This window comes from Sus scrofa, chromosome 7 (assembly GCF_054392235.1).
Source record: "Sus scrofa isolate SSC_HxYL_T2T_F1_AM1 chromosome 7, Sscrofa_HxYL_maternal_Yorkshire_Landrace_v2.0, whole genome shotgun sequence".
Taxonomy (NCBI): Eukaryota; Metazoa; Chordata; class Mammalia; order Artiodactyla; family Suidae; genus Sus; species Sus scrofa.
The window spans coordinates 27,584,720-27,603,047 of NC_139389.1; the positions used below are offsets into that span (position 1 = coordinate 27,584,720).

The 18,328-nt window shown below is 57.7% G+C and overlaps 1 protein-coding gene across 51 annotated transcripts; it reads left to right on the forward strand.

Moving 5' to 3' along the window:
• The first annotated feature begins 243 nt into the window (after positions 1-243).
• On the forward strand, positions 244-17,993 carry DDR1 (discoidin domain receptor tyrosine kinase 1). Of its 51 annotated transcripts, none has more exons than XM_084965939.1 (21): positions 244-357; positions 2,558-2,633; positions 3,604-3,774; positions 4,214-4,410; positions 6,833-6,965; positions 7,056-7,158; positions 7,366-7,594; positions 9,252-9,399; positions 9,652-9,760; positions 10,236-10,422; positions 10,532-10,778; positions 11,332-11,427; positions 11,542-11,693; positions 12,576-12,741; positions 13,437-13,547; positions 14,568-14,812; positions 14,986-15,113; positions 15,327-15,542; positions 15,970-16,204; positions 16,714-16,863; positions 16,979-17,993. In XM_084965939.1, the coding sequence occupies exons 3-21, from the start codon at positions 3,768-3,770 to the stop codon at positions 17,117-17,119; spliced, it is 3,000 nt and encodes a 999-aa protein (XP_084822065.1). In that variant the 5' UTR covers positions 244-357; positions 2,558-2,633; positions 3,604-3,767; the 3' UTR covers positions 17,120-17,993.
• Positions 17,994-18,328: the final 335 nt, after the last annotated feature.

Genomic DNA, 18,328 nt, shown 5'->3' on the forward strand with positions numbered 1-18,328 from the left:
CTGCCTCGGCTCTCAGCCATCACCAGCCGCTGCCGCTTTCTCCCTCGCTCCCTCCCTTCATCTCCCTTTGTCTGGGGTCTTTGTCTGTGGTCTACCCGTGGTTCAGTCCTCTGCCTTCCCTCCCTTTCTCCCCGGCCTGGCTGCTCCCTCCCTCTCTGCGGGGGCCGGGAGGCTCGGCCTGGGGAGCGGGCTGGGTTGCCATGGTCACGTCGTGGAAGCCAGCCGCAGCTGGCCCAGGCAGCTGCTCCGGGGCCCTCGATGGGCGGACAAAGCCAGGCAGCCTTGGCGGCCCCAGAGCTGGAACCCCAAAGGCCTGAGACTGGGGTGACTGGGACCCAGGAGAACCCTAAGCTGGAGGTGAGAGGGAGGAAGTCGGAGCTGAATGGGGAGGGCAGGAGTTGGGACTGGAGTTGGGCCCTCCCCTCACGGGGAGGGACCAGGTGGTCCAGGCTGGAGGTGTGGTGGGAGGAGAGGAGCGTGGATGGGCTGCCGCCAAGGAGAGGAAAGGAAGGATGGGGAGTAGAGAAGGCGCTGAGGTGTGGCAGAGGAGGTGCAGGCTAGGATGTTCCCAAGGGGAGCTCTGGGGCCTCTGTGCCCTGCCATCCAGAAGCAGGTCTGCTTCAGTCTTTGGAAGTGGGGCCTCTGTCCCCCCACCCACCCGTCTGTCCCTCAGTTGCCCCTTCCCTTCTCTTCTCCCCAGGCCCTTCGTTTCAATCCCTGTGCCCCTGTCTTCCTCTGGGTTTCATTCCAACCCCTTCTCTCCTTTGTCCCCTTGGCATGTGTCCCCCCCACCCTTTTCCTGTCTCCACTGCAGCTCACTCACTCCCCCAGCCCTTCTCCCCACACCGCAGGGCACCAACCTTTTGCTGTGCGCCCCTCTGTCTCCATCCTCCCTTTCCTCTCTGGTCCCCAGTTCCCCTCCGCCTCAGCTGCAGTTTTTGTCCCACCTAAGTTCCACAACCACAGGCCTATCTCCCTCCAGCCCCAGGCTGCCCATAGCTGAGCTCAGTCTCACCTTTCTTCCTGTGCTGCACCATCTCTTACTCCTCCTCCCACTCCTGGGCCTCAGTTTTCCACGTGGACTTGGTGGTATCAGGCCTGACTCCTACCCACCGCCTTGTCCACCCTTTACCACCCCCCCCCAAGTGGATTCCCACTCTCCCCAGCTGCTGACCCAGCCTGCTTGCCCCAGAGGCAGCTGTATCTCACAGGAAGGGGAGTGCAGCTTGTGTGGGGGCCCTTCTGGCTCATCGTCTCTCACTGGTCCCACTGGGCTTCCCCGTAGTGGCCGAGTGGTCGCAGGCCTGATACTGCTCTCCTCAATGTGCCTCTCCTCACATTTTTTCATCTGTTCCTCCTCCTCTCCTTCCTGGGCAGCAGGAGGCCATTGGCTTGAAGAGGAGGGAAGCCCAGAATGGGAGGACTTGGACGGTGGGAAAGGTAGAGGGTCCTTTGGGGGCTCAGGAGGACGGGGAGGCTTCTGGAGTTGTGAGGGATTCAGGAGATGTGGGATGGGCTCTGGGGGCCATGGATGGGTGGGTTGATGGATACACTCCATCTTTGGTGCTACTCTGGGGGACTCTGGACGGCTGGTATTTCCCTCTCTGGCCCCTGAGAGTCTCGGCTCCGAGCCTCACATTCCAGCCGGCTCCAGCCCCTTTCTGCTGTCACTTGATTCCGTTGGGCCCCAGCCCTGCATCCCTCACACTCCTCCAGCTCTAGGCTTGGAAGAGGTGGGCATCACCGACTAGGAATTTCTCCTGGGGGAGAAGAGGGAGCAAAGGTTTCAGGATTCTATGGTTTCCTCTATTCTCCACAGTGGACCCCTCTGTCTGGCACCGCCATGCCACCTGGACGGGGTCAGCGTGGGCCCGGGGTGTGGTATGTCCCACTGGGGTGTGAGGGGCTGCGGCTACTGCCGCTTCCCTGAGGGGTCAGGCTGCAGCTCAGCCGGGCCGCCTGCCTGGAGCTCCCCCGGAGGACAGCCCCTAGAAGGAGGGGCGGAGAGTCCGCCCAGGTGAGGTTACTTGGGAAACCTTGGCCCCACCCCCATCCTGGCTCCGCCCCGGGCCCTGCCTCTTCGGGCCCAGATTTCCCAGCGATTGTCTCCGGTGGGGTAGGTGCAGCGGGGAACCCTGGGGGTTTGGTAGGAGGGAACGATGGGAAGAGGCAATTCTCAGAATGGCCCCGGGGCTGTTAGTGAGCCCCTTAGCAGTTATGGGGCCCTAGGGTTTGTGTGTTGACCCGCGGGTTGGAGTTCGTGCCCATACGTGCCTTGGCCTCTCCCAAGGGCCAGCCTCTTCCTGGTAGTGCTTTTGTGTACTAGTCTGGGACTTCGTGTTTTTTCTTGGGACTGTTGTCTGGGACTGCACGTAGGGTGAGTTTTTATCTATCTGCTGTGAGGTGCAAGGGGGCAGAGATCTGCAGTGGGGTGAGACCTTACCCTGTAGGTGACTGGCAGGTGTGGGGTGTGGAGAGAGGTGGTGGGGCCCAGGAAGGGCTGAGTGGGGTGGAATACCTCCTACCACAGCTCTTCTGTCCTGCTCACCTCACCCAGCAGCTCCCGGCTTGACTTGCAATCTCCCGCTGGATTTCATTACTCAGTCTCTGCATCCATCTTCTCTGAGTCTCCGGTATGGTTCCTTTTTGGCTGTGTGTGATTTTCTCTTTGCCTCTCTATCCTCCTCCTCCTCCCTACCACTCACCTTGTCCAAGCCTATCCTTGCCAGCAGTCGACCCTTCGACCCCACCAGGGCCAAGCTGGGCCTAGGGGAGGCCAGCCACGAGGAGGACTCCTGGGCTTCCAGCAGGGAGCACAACAGAACCCCGGGGCCGAGAGTCTGGACCCCAGGGTCCTTGAGAGGGCTGGGGAGGGCTTTGTGGAGTTATGAGGAGCAACTGGAGGGTGCAAGTGGAGAGGAAGAGGCTGGGAGAGAGGGGGCTGGCCCTTAGGCTGGGTTGGAGTGTAGGGGACCAGAGACTCAGAGGGTGCCCCAGAGAAGCAAATTTTGCTTGGTAGTCGGTGTATAAAGAGTGGGTCTAGGAGGCCTGATTGGACAGGTGAGGCCTGTTCCCTTCCCCCATTCAAACTCCTGCTGCTGGACCGGGCACCAGGCCTGTGGGAACCTGCTGCTTCCCTGTGCCCTGGGGCTGCTCCCCTTCACCTCCCTCTCCAGGAACTGAGCCCAGAAAAAAACGGGAGTAGGGAGGGGGGCCATCCCCTCATGGGGCCAGAGAGTGTGGGAGGCCGGGAGCGGTCTGGGTCCGCAGCTTGTCCCTGGGGCCCCAGCTTCTCCAGTTCTTCTTTGTGGGTATCCTGGGAGTGGGCTGCGGATGAGTGGAGGGGGATGGGCACGCAGCGCGGTTACCTGGGGGAGTCCCGGGCGCGCGGGGGAATGCGGGGTGGGCGGGGCGGGGCGGAGAGGAGCGCAGGGCCCCGGAGGGCGGTGCTGGGCGTGGGAGCAGCGGGGACATCTCGGCCCGGGAGGGGGAAGGGAGGGCAGAGGCCCGGGCGCGCGGCGAGCAGGCGGAGGGGGGAGCGGGGAAGGGGAGGCGGCGCCTGGGCCTGAGCCGCCCCAGCCCTGGCTCCTCTCCCCGGAACAGGCCCCCGACAGCTGCTCTCGGGAGCCGCCTCCCGACACCCGAGCCCCGCCGGCGCCTCCCGCTCCCGGCTCTTGGCTCCCTCCGCCTCCCCCTCCCCGCGCCCCGTCGCCGCCACCGAGGAGGCCCCACTCGGGGTCCAACGCTGGGGTCTGCCGCGAAGAGCGATGAGAGGTAGGGAGAGCGGCCGGAGGACCCCTGCGGGGCGGAGGGGCGAGGGCGGCAGCTAGGTGGCCGAGAAACGAGGGCCTGGCAGGGAGGCAGGATGTTCCCCGGGCTGGACTTGGTTGTCCAGCGCTCGGTATGTGTCTATTCACTTCCCCAAGGCTCTGGCTCACTGTCTGAAAATGAGGGGAACCCCTTGACCTCTGAGAAAGCGTATTCTAGCCTTGAGGAAGGACCCCCTTTACCCGGTATGGAGGAAATGAACCCTAGGAAGACAGGTGCTCATATGTGTTCCCAATGAATCATCTCCTGACCTCCTGGAGAAGCGGGTCTGCCTTCCCACCTGGCCAGTCCCTGCAGGCATCTGCTAACTGTTACGTTTCCACCGGGGCAGCCTGGCCTCAGCCCAGCAGAAAGAGGACATGATGCCCTGATTTGCCATTGACAGCCGCTTATCCACGCTGGATGGTCAGTTGGTTCCACCAGGAGTTACTGTCATTGCCCAGTGAGCACCATCGTCAGTGTCCCTCCTCCGCCACCTCCTCTCCAGTCTTCACTCACAGGTCCCCTGCTGGCTGGACATTTCAGCACCTCCATCCCAGCCAGAGTCTGGTGCTCAGACTCACTGTGGCCAAGGGCACACAGGTGTGTCCAGAATTTAGTAGTACAGTGGAGACAGGTGACAGCTGAGCATTTGGGAAAATAGAGAGATGGCTCTTCTTATTGTCACTCTAGGCCACCCAAGTTTCCTTCCTCTCCCTACTCTTTTGTCTTCCCTTTGGCTTGGTCACCTTGAGTAATAGGGGATGGGCTCCAGTTCTCTCGGGATCCTGTGCCTGAGGACCTGAGTGTCTGTGTCTCACACTGTCCTCTGATCATAGGAGCATGTCTGTCATTTCATGTTCACAGGTGTCTGAAAATAGCTATTCACTAAGTGATGGGATTGAACTTGAAAGAATGCTGAGGTATGGATGGCACTGATGTGTGTGTGAGTGCCTGTTTGCCCTGGCTGGGGGTCTGTCTATGTGTAATGGATTTAAGAGCATGTCACATGTGAATGTCTGTCTCTGAAAGCCTGTGAGGCAGGGTTGTGTGTATTTGCACGTGCACACAAACGTGTGTGTGTGTGTGTGTGTGTGTGTGTGTATGCCCAAATGCTACATCTAGCCCCAGTGTTTACAACTGGCTCTGGAAGTTCTTGTGTCTGACCATGAGTGCTGAGTGTGTGTGTGGGGGGGAGTGGGGTGTAGAGTGTGGGGATGTGTACAGAGCTGTGTGGGTGTCATCTGGGTTGGGGAGTGGGGGCAGGAGAAGCCCTTAAGGGCTTGTGGCAGAGTGTTCCAGCCCCTGGCTTGTAATTGGTTGCAGTGGAGCAGAGTTAGAGTAGGTCTTCTGGGCCTGTCCTTGGTGTTTCTGACCCAGTGGAGAGAAATGGGGTAACTTGGTGTCAGAAAACAGATTGCCCCAGACGTCTCTCTGTGCGTTTCTCTGCTTGGCTCTGTGCCCTGTGCTTAGAAGCCTGCTCTGTTTACCTCTTGCTTTGTGTTTCTTGCCCTGTCTCCCCCTGCCTTCTATCCTCTGCCTGTCTTTGTATCTCTGCCCCGGGCTCCTCTTGCTCTGTCCGGCTCTGATGACTCATCTGGGATAGGCATGAAGGTTACTCAGGGGAACAAGGGCCCTGCTGTTCCCGGGAGAGGTGGGGGTGGAGAGCAGCACCCAGGAATCCCAGGCTGGCTGCCTGGGGCTCTGGCAGCCTGCTCCCCTGTGCCTGCTCGTGGACTTCCAAGGGACCAGGCATGATGCTTCTGGTTCCAGCTCTCCTTTGATACCCAGGTCCCCCCACAACTCAGTCAACCCCCTCAGCTGCTGCTTTGGAGCTGTGGGGTCTCAGCTGCCTCTTACATTCCTGCCCTGGAGCATTATGGGAGCAGCTGGAGGACAAAAGGATGGGGGAGTATCCCCCATACTCCTCCTACCTCCTGGGGTGACCTGGCTTCCCTGTCTTTAGGCCCGCCCTCATCTCCAAGGCAACTCAGCCTTTTCCTCAGCCCTGGGCTCTTTCTTCAGAAATTGGGAACTGGGGATAGCAGGGTCTTAGGAAGGGAAGGCATAGCAGGGAGAGGGGATGGGATGCTTTGGACCTGATGACAGAAGGGGTAAGGGTGTGAAGGGTGGCCCTAGGGGTCCCCAAGGATTCCAGGGCCTGGAGGACTCAGTGAAGACCTCTGTTGGGAAGAGGACTGGTCAGGACTGCTTTTCCTGAGGCTGGGGAGGGTAGATACCTAGGTTCATAAGAACTAGTCGTTGGGAGTTCCCGTCGTGGTGCAGTGGTTAACGAATCCGACTAGGAACCATGAGGTTGCGGGTTCGATCACTGGCCTTGCTCAGTGGGTTAACGATCTGGCGTTGCTGTGAGCTGTGGTGTAGGTTGCAGACGCGGCTCGGATCCCGCGTTGCTGTGGCTCTGGCGTAGGCCGGTGGCTACAGCTCCGATTAGACCCCTAGCCTGGGAACCTCCATATGCCGCGGGAGTGGCCCAAAGAAATAGCAAAAAAAGAAAAAAAAAAAAAAACTAGTCGTTGGAATGGTTTTGCGGGGAGGTGGGGCAGGGAGGGGCGGCAAGCTGCCTGGGCACCAGTGAAGAAGAGTGAGGATTCTCAAGCTTTAATAGGCACAGATAACCTGGAGATTGTGTTAAAATGCAGATTCTGATTCAGCAGGTCCAGGGTGGGACCTGAGATTCTGCATTTCTCCCAAGTGCCCAGATGTTACTGAGGCTACTGGGTCAGGAACCAGAAGGGCTATAGAGAACATTGAGATTGGAAGGTGCTGGGTTCCCCCACTTCTCTTAGAATTAAGTTCCTAGGTGGGGAGGGGACCAGAGTTCAGCTCAGTCTTTGGCACATGGGAAACAGTCTAAAAATATAGCTGCTACTGTTATCAGTTGTCATTTCACTGCAATTATCCCAAAGCAGCCCATTCTATTTGTCTCTTGTTGGCTGTGACTCAGTTTCCCTGATTGCCCTTTAACTTACTCCCCCCCCAATACCCCTTATGTTCCCTGCAGAGATGCTGCCCCCACCCCCTTAGGCCCGAGGGAATAGGAGCTATGGGGCCAAGGGCCCTCTCATCTCTACTGCTACTGCTGCTGCTCTTGGTGGCAACGGGAGATGCTGACATGAAGGGACATTTTGACCCTGGTGAGGAGACTGGCTCTTGGGTCCCTGAGGGATGGGGCTTGGGAGACCGAGTCGGGAGCCATGACCCTCTGTATGCCTGTGTTCACCCAGCCAAGTGCCGCTATGCCTTGGGCATGCAGGACCGGACCATCCCAGATGGTGACATCTCTGCCTCCAGCTCCTGGTCAGACTCCACTGCGGCTCGCCACAGCAGGTATCTGGCATACCTGGGGCTGCCCCAGAGGGAGCACCTGGGGCCTCCACTCACCCTTCCAACTCTCTGCCCAAGCCAAGAGGCTTATGAGAGGGCCAATGCCAATAAAACCCCCACAGTACTGGGCGGGGGCAAGGGACTTTAAATACTGGAGACTGAGGCAGACCTCAGGCCAGGTGTTCCCTGTGACCTCCTGCCTCCTCCCAGGCTGGAAAGCAGTGACGGAGATGGGGCATGGTGCCCTGCAGGGCCAGTGTTTCCCAAGGAGGAGGAATACCTGCAGGTGGACTTGCGGCGGCTGCACCTGGTGGCGCTGGTGGGCACCCAGGGGAGGCACGCGGGGGGCCTGGGCAAGGAATTCTCCCCCAGCTACCGGCTGCGTTATTCCCGAGACGGCCTCCGCTGGATGGACTGGAGGGACCGCTGGGGCCAGGAGGTAAGGCTGGCAGGGGCAGCGCCCAGGGAAGGCTGGCTCTGCTCTCCCCTCCAGCTGTACTGCCTATGCACTGATGACTTGTAATGTCTCCCCTCTCCAGCCCAGGCACCCCCCTGAGCTCCAGCTAGTGTTGCAGACCTGACCACTCTCCACCTAGATGTCTAATGGGCATCTCAAACTTCCATAAACTTCTCAAGCTGAACTTGAGTCCCATTCCCACCCTAAACCTGTTCCTCCCCCAGCATTCCCCAGCAAGTGGTACTGCCGTATGTCCAGTTGCTTAGGCCAAAGCTAAGATGATATCCTTGATTCCTTTTTTTCTCTCACCTTCTACTTCCAAAGCATTATTTAGCGTAATTTAGCAAGGCCAGGCTGTTCTAGCTCCATGATGTTTCCTGAATCCAACCCCTTCTTACCACTTCCACCTCTATGGCCCTAGGCTGGGCCCCTACCAGCTTAGATCAGTGCAGCAGTCACCAAACTGTTCTCCCAGTTTCTTTCTTTCTTTCTTTTTTTTTTTTTTTTTTTTTTTTTTGGCCTTTTTAGGGCCAAACCCACAGCATATGGAACTTCCCAGGCTAGGGGATGAATTGGAGCTGTAGCTGCCAGCCTACACCATAGCCACAGCAACACGAGATCCAAGCCATATCTGCGACCTACACCACAGCTCACGGCAACGCTGGATTCTTAACCCACTGAGCGAGGCCAAGGATCGAACCTGCATCTTCATGGATCCTAGTCGGGTTCGTTACCACTGAGCCACAATGGGAACTCCCTAGCTTCTTTCTCTCCTGAAGTTAAATCTCCACCTGGAGGCTATATCCAGGGTACTGGAGAAAATGCAAATCTGATGCCTCACACCTGGCTCACAGCCCTCTGCTGGCTTTCCTTGCTGCCAGAACAAAAGCTGAGCTCCTTCCTCAGTACAGAGGCTTAGCTTGTGTTGGCTCCTGTCCACTTCCCTTACTCCTCTCACTCTAACCGGAGCCATGCTGCTTTTCTCACTGTTCCTGGAATAAGCTAGGGCTCCAGACACTTTCACTTGCTGTTCTTGGTGCCTGGAAAGCTCCTCCTCTAGCTGTCCACAGGCGCTTCCTCTCTCCATTCAATTCTCCCCCAAGATGTCACCTCCTCAGGAAACCTTTTCTGACTCCCCACTTCCCGCTGCTCTGGCCCCACATGCTGCCTCTTGTTTCTCCTACTGGACTCTCAGTCCCACTGGAGGGACTGATGCTCACCACCGAAAATGTGCCTGCCTGGGCAGAGTGGGCGCTCAGCCAGCATCTGCTGAGTGAACAGAGGGATCAGGGTGAAGGAAGAGGGGAACCCAGAGCAGAGGTGCAGAGCCTAGAGGGACTGGGCAGAATCGAATCTGGGAACAGGGGAATGAATAGCTTAGAGACAAGTGGGTGGAGCCAGGCAAGGGGTAGGAGAGCTAATGCTGGAGGTCAGGACAGGCCATCAGGCTGAGAGAGGAGTCAGAGGGCTTCGCTGCAGCCCTTTGGCATACAAATGCCTGACTGTATCGCACAGCCCTGGGTACTCAGTGCCACCTTTCCTGCATCTCTTTGTGGCCTAGGGAGCAGCTAGGGGCTGGGAAGTTAGATCCTATTCGGAGCCCCCTCCACCCATCCACTTCCTGCATCCTGCTCCACAGGTGATCTTAGGTAATGAGGATCCTGGGGGAGTGGTGCTGAAGGACCTTGGACCCCCCATGGTGGCCCGAATGGTTCGCTTCTATCCCCGGGCGGACCGAGTCATGAGCGTCTGTCTGCGGGTGGAGCTCTATGGCTGCCTCTGGAAGGGTGAGTTGTTCAGACCCCTGAGGATCCCTTCCTGTCCTGGGGACTGGGAAGTGGGGACAGCAGGGAGGGGCGTTCAGGATCCTCCTTCTCCTGTTGGGAAGCTATCACTCTGAGTAACAAGGGGACTTGCCTCCTCTGTGCCAGCAGCCTACGGAGGGATATGAGAAAGGGGCCTGAAAGCCATTCAGGCCCAATGCAGGGGTGGGGGATGGAGGCTCCGTGCCCCTAACACCCCTCCTTCCCCTGCCCCAGATGGACTCCTGTCTTACACGGCCCCTGTGGGGCAGACGATGTACTTATCTGAGGCCGTGCACCTCAACGACTCCACCTATGATGGACACACCACGCACACCGTTGGCGGGTGAAAGAAGGGGCCCCACAGGACACGGAGCCTGGGATGGGAGGGTGGACGGAGTCGGGGGTATTGGTTAGTAATCTGTGCAGTGAGAGGGAAGAACTGTGGAGAGGGATGGCTTAGGTGGGGCCTCAAAGGACAGGACCAGGATTGAGGGGCAGCAAGGCGACCACTATCTCATATGACACTTGGTGCAAATTAGAAAAAGGCATGCCTCTGCTAAGACACTTTTATCTGTTGGAAATTGTCACAATAAACACGCACGTCATAGGTTGAGTGGTGCCCCTTGGAGGCAGTGCCTTTGCGCAGCATGTGACTGCAAGGTGCCCTGGACGGTCCTGGGTGGGGGAAACGGAGCTGCGTGAGGTTGGGCTGGGAGTGGGGTTGCCAGCCAGGCCACTGGCACAGGGTTGTAGAGCACCCAGATAGGTGACACTTGCTTCTCTTCCAACCTCCTCTTCCTCTACTCCCTCCTCTCCAGGCTGCAGTATGGAGGTCTAGGCCAGCTGGCAGATGGTGTGGTGGGGCTAGATGACTTTAGGAAGAGCCAGGAGCTGCGGGTCTGGCCAGGCTATGACTATGTGGGATGGAGCAATCACAGCTTCCCCAGCGGCTATGTGGAGATGGAGTTTGAGTTTGACCGACTGAGGGCCTTCCAGGCCATGCAGGTTAGTGCGTCCAGCTCCCAGGGAGGGCTCTGAGACCCGGGTGGGTGCCCTGGGCTGCTGCCTGGACTCTCCTGGCCTTGACCTCGTGTCCCTCCTCCTTCCCCTCCAGGTCCACTGTAACAACATGCACACCTTGGGAGCTCGCCTGCCTGGTGGGGTGGAGTGTCGCTTCAAGCGGGGCCCTGCCATGGCCTGGGAGGGGGAGCCTGTGCGCCACGCCCTAGGGGGCAGCCTGGGGGACCCCAGAGCCCGGGCTGTGTCGGTGCCCCTGGGCGGCCGTGTGGGCCGCTTTCTTCAGTGCCGCTTCCTCTTTGCTGGGCCGTGGTTACTCTTCAGTGAAATCTCCTTCATCTCTGGTAAGCCCCTGGTCTCTGCCCTGTTCCCAGCCTCCGGGACTACCAACCCGTAGTGCCCCCAAATATCCACTCCTGTCCGTCACTCAGGAGACTTTCCAAGCAGGGGTGCCCCAGATAACCTGAACCCTTCCCTCTTGCCCACCCATCTCGGTCTTTCCTTTATGAGCCTGTCACTCGTGACTGACATTGAGCAGAATGACAGTGAGGTTGTTAAAATACTGAAATATTTCATGCTGGTTGAGAAACAGTCTCTTCTCTAAGCCTCCTGAAACCCAGAGTCCCCACCCTGGGCTCTCCCCAGGGGTCCTGCTTCTCCCTATGATCCAGCAACTAAAAGGTAAACATCCACCATAGCCACAACCCACCAGGACCTTCCAGGATCCTGTTTCCACCACCCATTCTGGCTGGTTGGGACATATACTGAGTATCAGCCCTGCTCCTAGAATTCTCCTCACCGAGAATAATAGAATTCCCTTGGTCCCATGTATGTGTATCCCTTTGGTTGTCTCTTCCTATGTGACTCCCTCTTCTCTTTTTTCTTCCTTCTCCTCAGATGTTGTGAATGACTCCTCCCTGGCTCTGGGGGGCACCTACCCACCAGCCCCCTGGTGGCCACCTGGCCCACCTCCCACCAACTTCAGCAGCTTGGGTGAGGCGCCCGAGGGCCCCTTCTGGCTGGGTGGGTCCTGCACCCCCAGTCCTCCCTGGCCCCCATGGCTACGTGGGAAGCCTCCTGTGGTCCTGACCCTTCTGCCTCTGCCAGAGCTCGAGCCCAGGGGCCAGCAGCCCGTGGCCAAGGCTGAGGGAAGCCCAACTGCCATCCTCATCGGCTGCCTCGTGGCCATCATCCTGCTGCTGCTGCTCATCATCGCCCTCATGCTGTGGCGGCTGCACTGGCGCAGGCTCCTCAGCAAGGTGCGTGGTGTGGGGTGGGGACCCTGGGGCTGCTGGGGATGGGGCAGCTTGGGGAGGGCTGGGCAGGATGTGGGTATGGAGAGCGAGGCCCGCCTGTGTGAGGACTCCTGCGTTAGTTAGGGTCCATAAGGGGCCACAGAGCACAGTCCGATGGGAATAATTAGAAGGGGGGCTCAGTAAAGAGACTGTGTACAAAGGTGTGGGCAGGGTGTATGGAAATCTTGAGGAGTGCGGTTCTACAGCCCTGGTCACCACAGAGCTGCTACCATCCCTGGCCTGCATGGTGAAAGGCAGGTACCGGAACCCAGGAGGAGCTAAGTATGTGAAGAGGGCCTGGGAGGGGCAGTGGACTCTGGTTCAGGGATGCAGCTCACCTGAGTCCATCCATCCCTCAGGGTGGGGCTGTGAGAATAAATACCTTGACCTCACTTCCTGCCTGCCCTCCCAACTCCTGCTGGGGGTCCTGTCTGGCCAACCCAGAGCCAGCCCATGAGGCAGTCCACGTCAGTCAAACTTTTGGGGCCAAAGCCAGGTGGGAAAAAGTAGCAAGTGGAGCTAGAGGAGCAAGTGGGAGAAGTCCGGCAGAGCCCAAGCCCACATCTTTCAGGCAGGAGTCCAGTGGTGGTGGACTACTGCCTTCAAGTTGATAGTCATATAGACTGGTAGGATCTGGGTTGGAATCCCCTTGTGAGACATCAGGGAACTCACTTCAATGCTCTAGAGCCTGTGCTCCTTTACCTCTGAGATAGAGTTAAAAGTAGATGCAACTCTAGGACAGTTATGAGGACTGAAGGAGGGGACACAGGTACAGCAGTTAACAAAGAGCTGGGAGGTGTGTGCTAAGCAGTAGCTTACATCGCGTTTCCCATTCTCCACAACAAGGCCGAGCGTCGGGTATTGGAAGAGGAGCTGACGGTTCATCTCTCTGTCCCTGGGGACACCATCCTCATCAACAACCGCCCAGGCTCTCGAGAGCCACCCCCTTACCAGGAGCCTCGGCCGCGTGGGAATCCACCCCACTCTGCTCCCAGTGTCCCCAACAGCTCTGGTAAGACCCGCCATGTTCCAGTCCCACCACCTCCTTCCTCTGCCTGTCTTAGTGTATCCTTTCCCCTCTCCTTTCCCCTGCCTTTCTTTGCCTGTCTTCCTCATGTTCTTATTTCTGTGTCTCTGGTCGGGGTGCTCTATATTACTCCATGTCTCCACCATAAAATCTCAGGAATTTCCCACATAATCATGTCATCCCATCACAATCCCCAGTGGGCTCATCCTGTTTCTGTGTCCCACACACATCCCTCTCTCTTCTCTGTTGTGCCCTCTCATTGTGTCTTCCTGGCTCATCTCCTTTCTCCTAGACTCACCGTGTTCACTCCATCCATCTGTCCATTTTCTTATGTACATATATATCCATTCATCATTCATCTATACTCATCCATTTGTCCACCCATCATGTGTTTTCCCCTCCATCATCTATCCACACATTCATTATCCATCCATCTGTATCTATCCATTTGTCCATCCATCCATCCATTTTCCATTTATCCATCCAGCCATCCAACCATTCATAATCCACCATCACCTGCCTATCCGGTTATTCAGCACTTTCCAGATCCTTGTTTTATCCCTTCTGTTAGTACATCCATTCTCATCAGCTCCAGTCTTGCCCTGTTCTGTGTCTCCCTGTCTGTCTAGCCTTTAAGTCTCATCCCTTCCCCGTGTTTCCCCTCCTCCTTCTCCCGACAGCGTTGCTGCTCTCCAATCCAGCCTACCGTCTCCTTCTGGCCACTTACGCCCGCCCCCCTCGAGGCCCGGGCCCCCCCACACCCGCCTGGGCCAAACCCACCAACACCCAGGGTAAGCCCCTCTGCCCTAGGCTCTGCCAGACTCCCCACACCGGGGCAGGGAAAGCCCTCATACCTTGCACTCCCTCCTCTCCCTACTGTGGCCTCTTTTGCTCTCCTGAGCTCCTGAGGAAGCTCTTGTGCCCTTAGCTCTCCTCTGCTGCCGCTTGCTCCTTTTTAAGGCCTCCCCCTTGAGCTGCGGAGGAGAAAGCACCCTGGTTCTCGGCTCTGTCCCCCCTCCTCCTGTCCCACCGCATCTCTTTAGCTCTCCAGAGCCAGCGAGGAGGTTGCTGTGGTGGCTCCAGGCTCTTCTGTAACCCTCTCTTCACTCACCCCTCTCTCTAGAGCTGCAGGGAGGGCCTCTCCCCCATGTGTGTTCTCTCCGCTCATGCCCCTGCCCTTCCTGTCTGCTCCTCCTCTCCTCCATGTTGCCTTCTTATTGTCGCCCCGTCCCCAGGGCTGAGGGGACAGCTCTGCTTCCTCTCCTGTCTGTAGACTCCTTGTTGTGCAGGCTGTGAGGAACTGTTCTCCTCCCCTTCTCTGCTCTGTGTGCTCCTGTCTCTGCCTGTCTTGGAGCTTGGTGTGTTGGGTCAGGGGGCATTTGGGTAATAACCATGGCGGGGGGTGTGGGCAGAAGAGCTGTGTAAATGGGAGGGGCTGGACAAGGGTTTGGAAACAGAGGATGGCTAGGACCATCCTTCTTCTGATGGAGAGTTGAGGAATTCCACTTCCAGCCGAGACTTTCTTCATGGTCTTGGACTGTGCTTGGGTCCTTAGAGAATAAGACTTTATGACATCAGCCATGTGCAAAGCTCTGGCTCCATGAAAGCTCTGTAATGATCACTCTTGCCCCACGGCAGCGCCTCCTCTGTTTGAGGCTGCTGGGCGGAAAACCAAGAGGATGGAAGGTAGACCCGGCTTCTTGCCCACCTGGGAGACGGGGGCCTCTGGGAGGCAGGGGTGTGGAGAACTGTGTCTCTCAGGGGCTGTTCCTGATGCCTTGTCCTGTCTTCTTTCCCCCTCACCCCTCTAGCCTACAGTGGGGACTATATGGAGCCTGAGAAGCCGGGCGCCCCACTTCTGCCCCCACCTCCCCAGAACAGCGTCCCCCATTATGCCGAGGCTGACATTGTCACCCTGCAGGGTGTCACGGGGGGCAACACCTATGCTGTGCCTGCACTGCCCCCAGGGGCAGCTGGGGATGGTCCCCCCAGAGTGGATTTCCCTCGGTCGAGGCTCCGTTTTAAGGAGAAGCTTGGCGAGGGCCAGTTTGGGGAGGTAAGTAGGATTCCCGCCTGGCTGTCAGTAGTGTCTATCTCTACCTGGGGCTCTGATGCCATGCCCACACATCCCTCTTGGGCAGGAACCTGTCATCTGTGACTGTTATTCCAACTCACCCTGTCACCACAGTGAACCTTGTCACCCCCTAGCAAATCACCTTCTTTCTCTAGGTGCATCTGTGTGAGGTAGAGAGCCCTCAAGATCTGGTCAGTCTTGATTTCCCTCTCAGTGTGCGCAAGGGACAGCCCTTGCTGGTAGCTGTCAAGATTCTACGGCCAGATGCCACCAAGAATGCCAGGTGAGGACCAGGGTGGTGTCTGGAAGAAGGGAGGGGAGGCTGTAAAGAGCGGGGAGCGATCTAGAGAGACACATGATGGAAACCAACAGAGGGGGAGTGTCTGGGGACTAGTGAGTCTGTGTGCACACGGGGGTGGGTGCTGGACCTCAGGGGCAGGAGGGAAGCCGCACGTCCGCCGCTCAGCATCCCGCCACCTCTTCCCTGTTTCTCCAGGAATGACTTCCTGAAAGAGGTGAAGATCATGTCGAGGCTAAAGGACCCAAACATCATCCGGCTCCTGGGCGTGTGTGTGCAGGATGACCCTCTCTGCATGATTACGGATTACATGGAGAATGGCGACCTCAACCAGTTCCTCAGTGCCCACCAGCTAGAGGACAAGGCGGCGGAGGGGGCCGGGGATGGGGAGGCAGCCCAGGGGCCCACCATCAGGTACCCAAGGAGGGAAGGGGGACCACGGGGTGGGCAGGCAGGAAGAGGCCCCAGGAGGGGGGCTGGGATGAGCCACAAGTGGCCATGTTCATCTAGAACTCCAGGGGAAGGAAGCCCGAGGTGACAACAGTCAGGGTGGTGAGAGGACTTGGACATGTCGAGACTTCCCTGTGCCCTCTCACCTTGCTGCCCCTGAGTCCACGGTGCAAAGCATAACAAAGCAGCAGCTCTCTGGGGTTAGATGAGCTGAAGAAAGGTTGAGTGGGCACTTACCCACTGGCCCCAACTTGGGCTTTCCATTTTCACACCAGGAGGAGGGGTAACCTCGTCCTGGGGAGAGGGCTTGCCTTCATCTCCCAGGAATCTGTGAGGTGGGGACGAGTCTAGGGCTGCCCCAGTGACCTTCTGTTGTTGCTCCCATACTCAGCTATCCCATGCTGCTGCATGTGGCGGCCCAGATCGCCTCGGGCATGCGCTATCTGGCCACACTTAACTTTGTGCATCGGGACCTGGCCACAAGGAACTGCCTGGTCGGGGAAAATTTCACCATCAAAATTGCCGACTTTGGCATGAGCCGGAACCTCTATGCTGGGGATTATTACCGCGTGCAGGGCCGGGCGGTGCTGCCCATCCGGTGGATGGCCTGGGAGTGTATCCTCATGGTGAGAGGCCCTGCCACAGGCAGGCAGGGAGGGGAGGTTAGGGGAACACTGGCTGCCACTCAAAGCTCTGGGATCTCATTCAGTCACTTGCCTTCCCTGGACTGCATTTCCTCATCTCTAAAGTGAAGGTTTGGACCAATGCTCTATACGGGAGCTCAAGGGACTGGAGAAAGCAGGGAGGTATGGTGTGATGGGAAAGGGTCTTACAAGAGCGAGTGTGAGAGATGGAGTGAGGGCAGCAGAGAGCAAGAGAGATAAGGAGGCTAGAAACAGAAGGCAATGAGTTGGGAGTCAGGACCAGAAAATGGGGGAAGGATGGGTAGAAACGGGAAGCGGTGAGGACTAGAGCCAGAGAAGAGCAGCAGGCTTAGTGGGAGAGGGCCAGCTAAGGAGAGTGGAGTGCCGTGGCTGGGAGGAAGGCGGGAGGTGGGTGATGCTGGGTAGGGGAGCGGGGGGGTCTCTGTTGCCTGATGCCTTTCTCTGTCTCTGTTGCCTTATCCATGCACCAGGGGAAGTTCACGACCGCAAGTGACGTGTGGGCCTTTGGGGTGACCCTGTGGGAGGTGCTGATGCTCTGCAGGGCCCAGCCCTTTGGGCAGCTCACGGATGAGCAAGTGATCGAGAACGCGGGGGAGTTCTTCCGGGATCAGGGCCGGCAGGTCAGAGCAGAGAAGGGGGAAGATGAGGCCGGGGGTCCGGGAGGGCCAGAGCCTGTCATCTTGGGAACTAAAGAATATTTGCTCCCTGCCTTTCATCCACACTGCTACAATGTAGGTGTACCTGTCCCGGCCCCCAGCCTGCCCCCTGGGCCTGTATGAGCTGATGCTTCGGTGCTGGAGCCGGGAGCCTGAGCAGCGACCACCCTTTTCCCAGCTGCATCGGTTCCTGGCAGAAGATGCGCTCAACACAGTGTGAATCCCAACACCCAGCTGTCCCTCCCGCAGGGAGGATTCAGGGGAGGCCAGCGGCACTAGACAAGAGGACCTAACAGCACCTCCACTCCATTCCCCTCCCGACCGCCCTTCACCTCTGGGAGAGGCAGTGTGGCTGCAGGTGGGCTGGGCCTGCCAGGGAGCCGACGCCCTCCCTTCCCCGGACATGCTCTCATGCCCACTTCCTGCTTCTTTCCTAGAAGTCCCTGCCGCCCACCCAGCTGGCCCTGTGGATGGGATCCTCTCTGACCTCCTCTAGCCATCCCTTGGGGGAGGGGAAGGGAAAATATAGGGCAGACACTGGACCTGGCCCACAGGAGCACCTGGGCCCCACTGGACAACACTGGTTCCTGGAGAAAAGGCTGTGGCCACCCCCACCCCCCACCCAGCCTCTCTGTCTCCGTCACACACTGGACCCCACTGGCTGAGAATTTGGGGAGTGAGGAGGACAAGAATGGGAGAAAGGGGTTCCCTTGTGCCTCCTCCTGGAACTGCCCTCAGCTTTGGCCTCTCTCTACTTCATCCTCTGAAAACACTGGACCTGGGGGTGATCCCTGCCCCCCACCCCCCAGCCTCCCCACTTCCCACCTGCCGTGTTGTAGCTAGAACTTCTCTAAGCCTGTATGTTTATGTGGAATAAGTATTGGGATTAGGGGGAAAGACAGAGCAACAGCCTGTGGCCCTGGGGTTGGAAATCTCTATCATAGCTGCCACACTGGTTTTTCTATAATCACTTGGGGTTTGTACATTTTTTTGGGGGGAGAGACACAGATTTTTACACTAATATATGGATCTAGCTCAATGCTATTTTAATCCCCTGCACTAGGCAGGTAATAATAAAGGTTGAGTTTTCCACAGCCGTGAGTGGATTTCTTTGGGTTTTGGTGAAATCTGCCTCCTGCACCCTCCCTAGCCCATTTCTTTTCTTTCTTCCCTTCTTTTTTCCTTCTTCTCCCCATTCCATTTCCTACTACGTGTTTTGTCTAGCAGAGTGTTCTGTTTCTGGACAAGTCAGGCCACTGCCTGTGGGGAACCCTGCAGGAGGCCTGGGGGAGCTTAACACTGTCTGACCTATGGACCCCTCTGGCAGTCTGGAGAGGTCTGTTGATTCCTCCTCAGAATTATGCTTTAAAGCCCATTAAAAAGTTATTACATATGTAATCAAAGAAATCAATTGAGAAGGTTTAGCAAA

Bases quoted from the DNA above. Each gene is read 5' to 3' on its own strand.
- DDR1 (XM_084965939.1), top strand. The intron at 4,411-6,832 runs GTGTGTCCAGAA...TGTTCCCTGCAG, and splicing joins CTGTGGCCAAGGGCACACAG to AGATGCTGCCCCCACCCCCT. The intron at 7,595-9,251 runs GTAAGGCTGGCA...CCTGCTCCACAG, and splicing joins GGGACCGCTGGGGCCAGGAG to GTGATCTTAGGTAATGAGGA.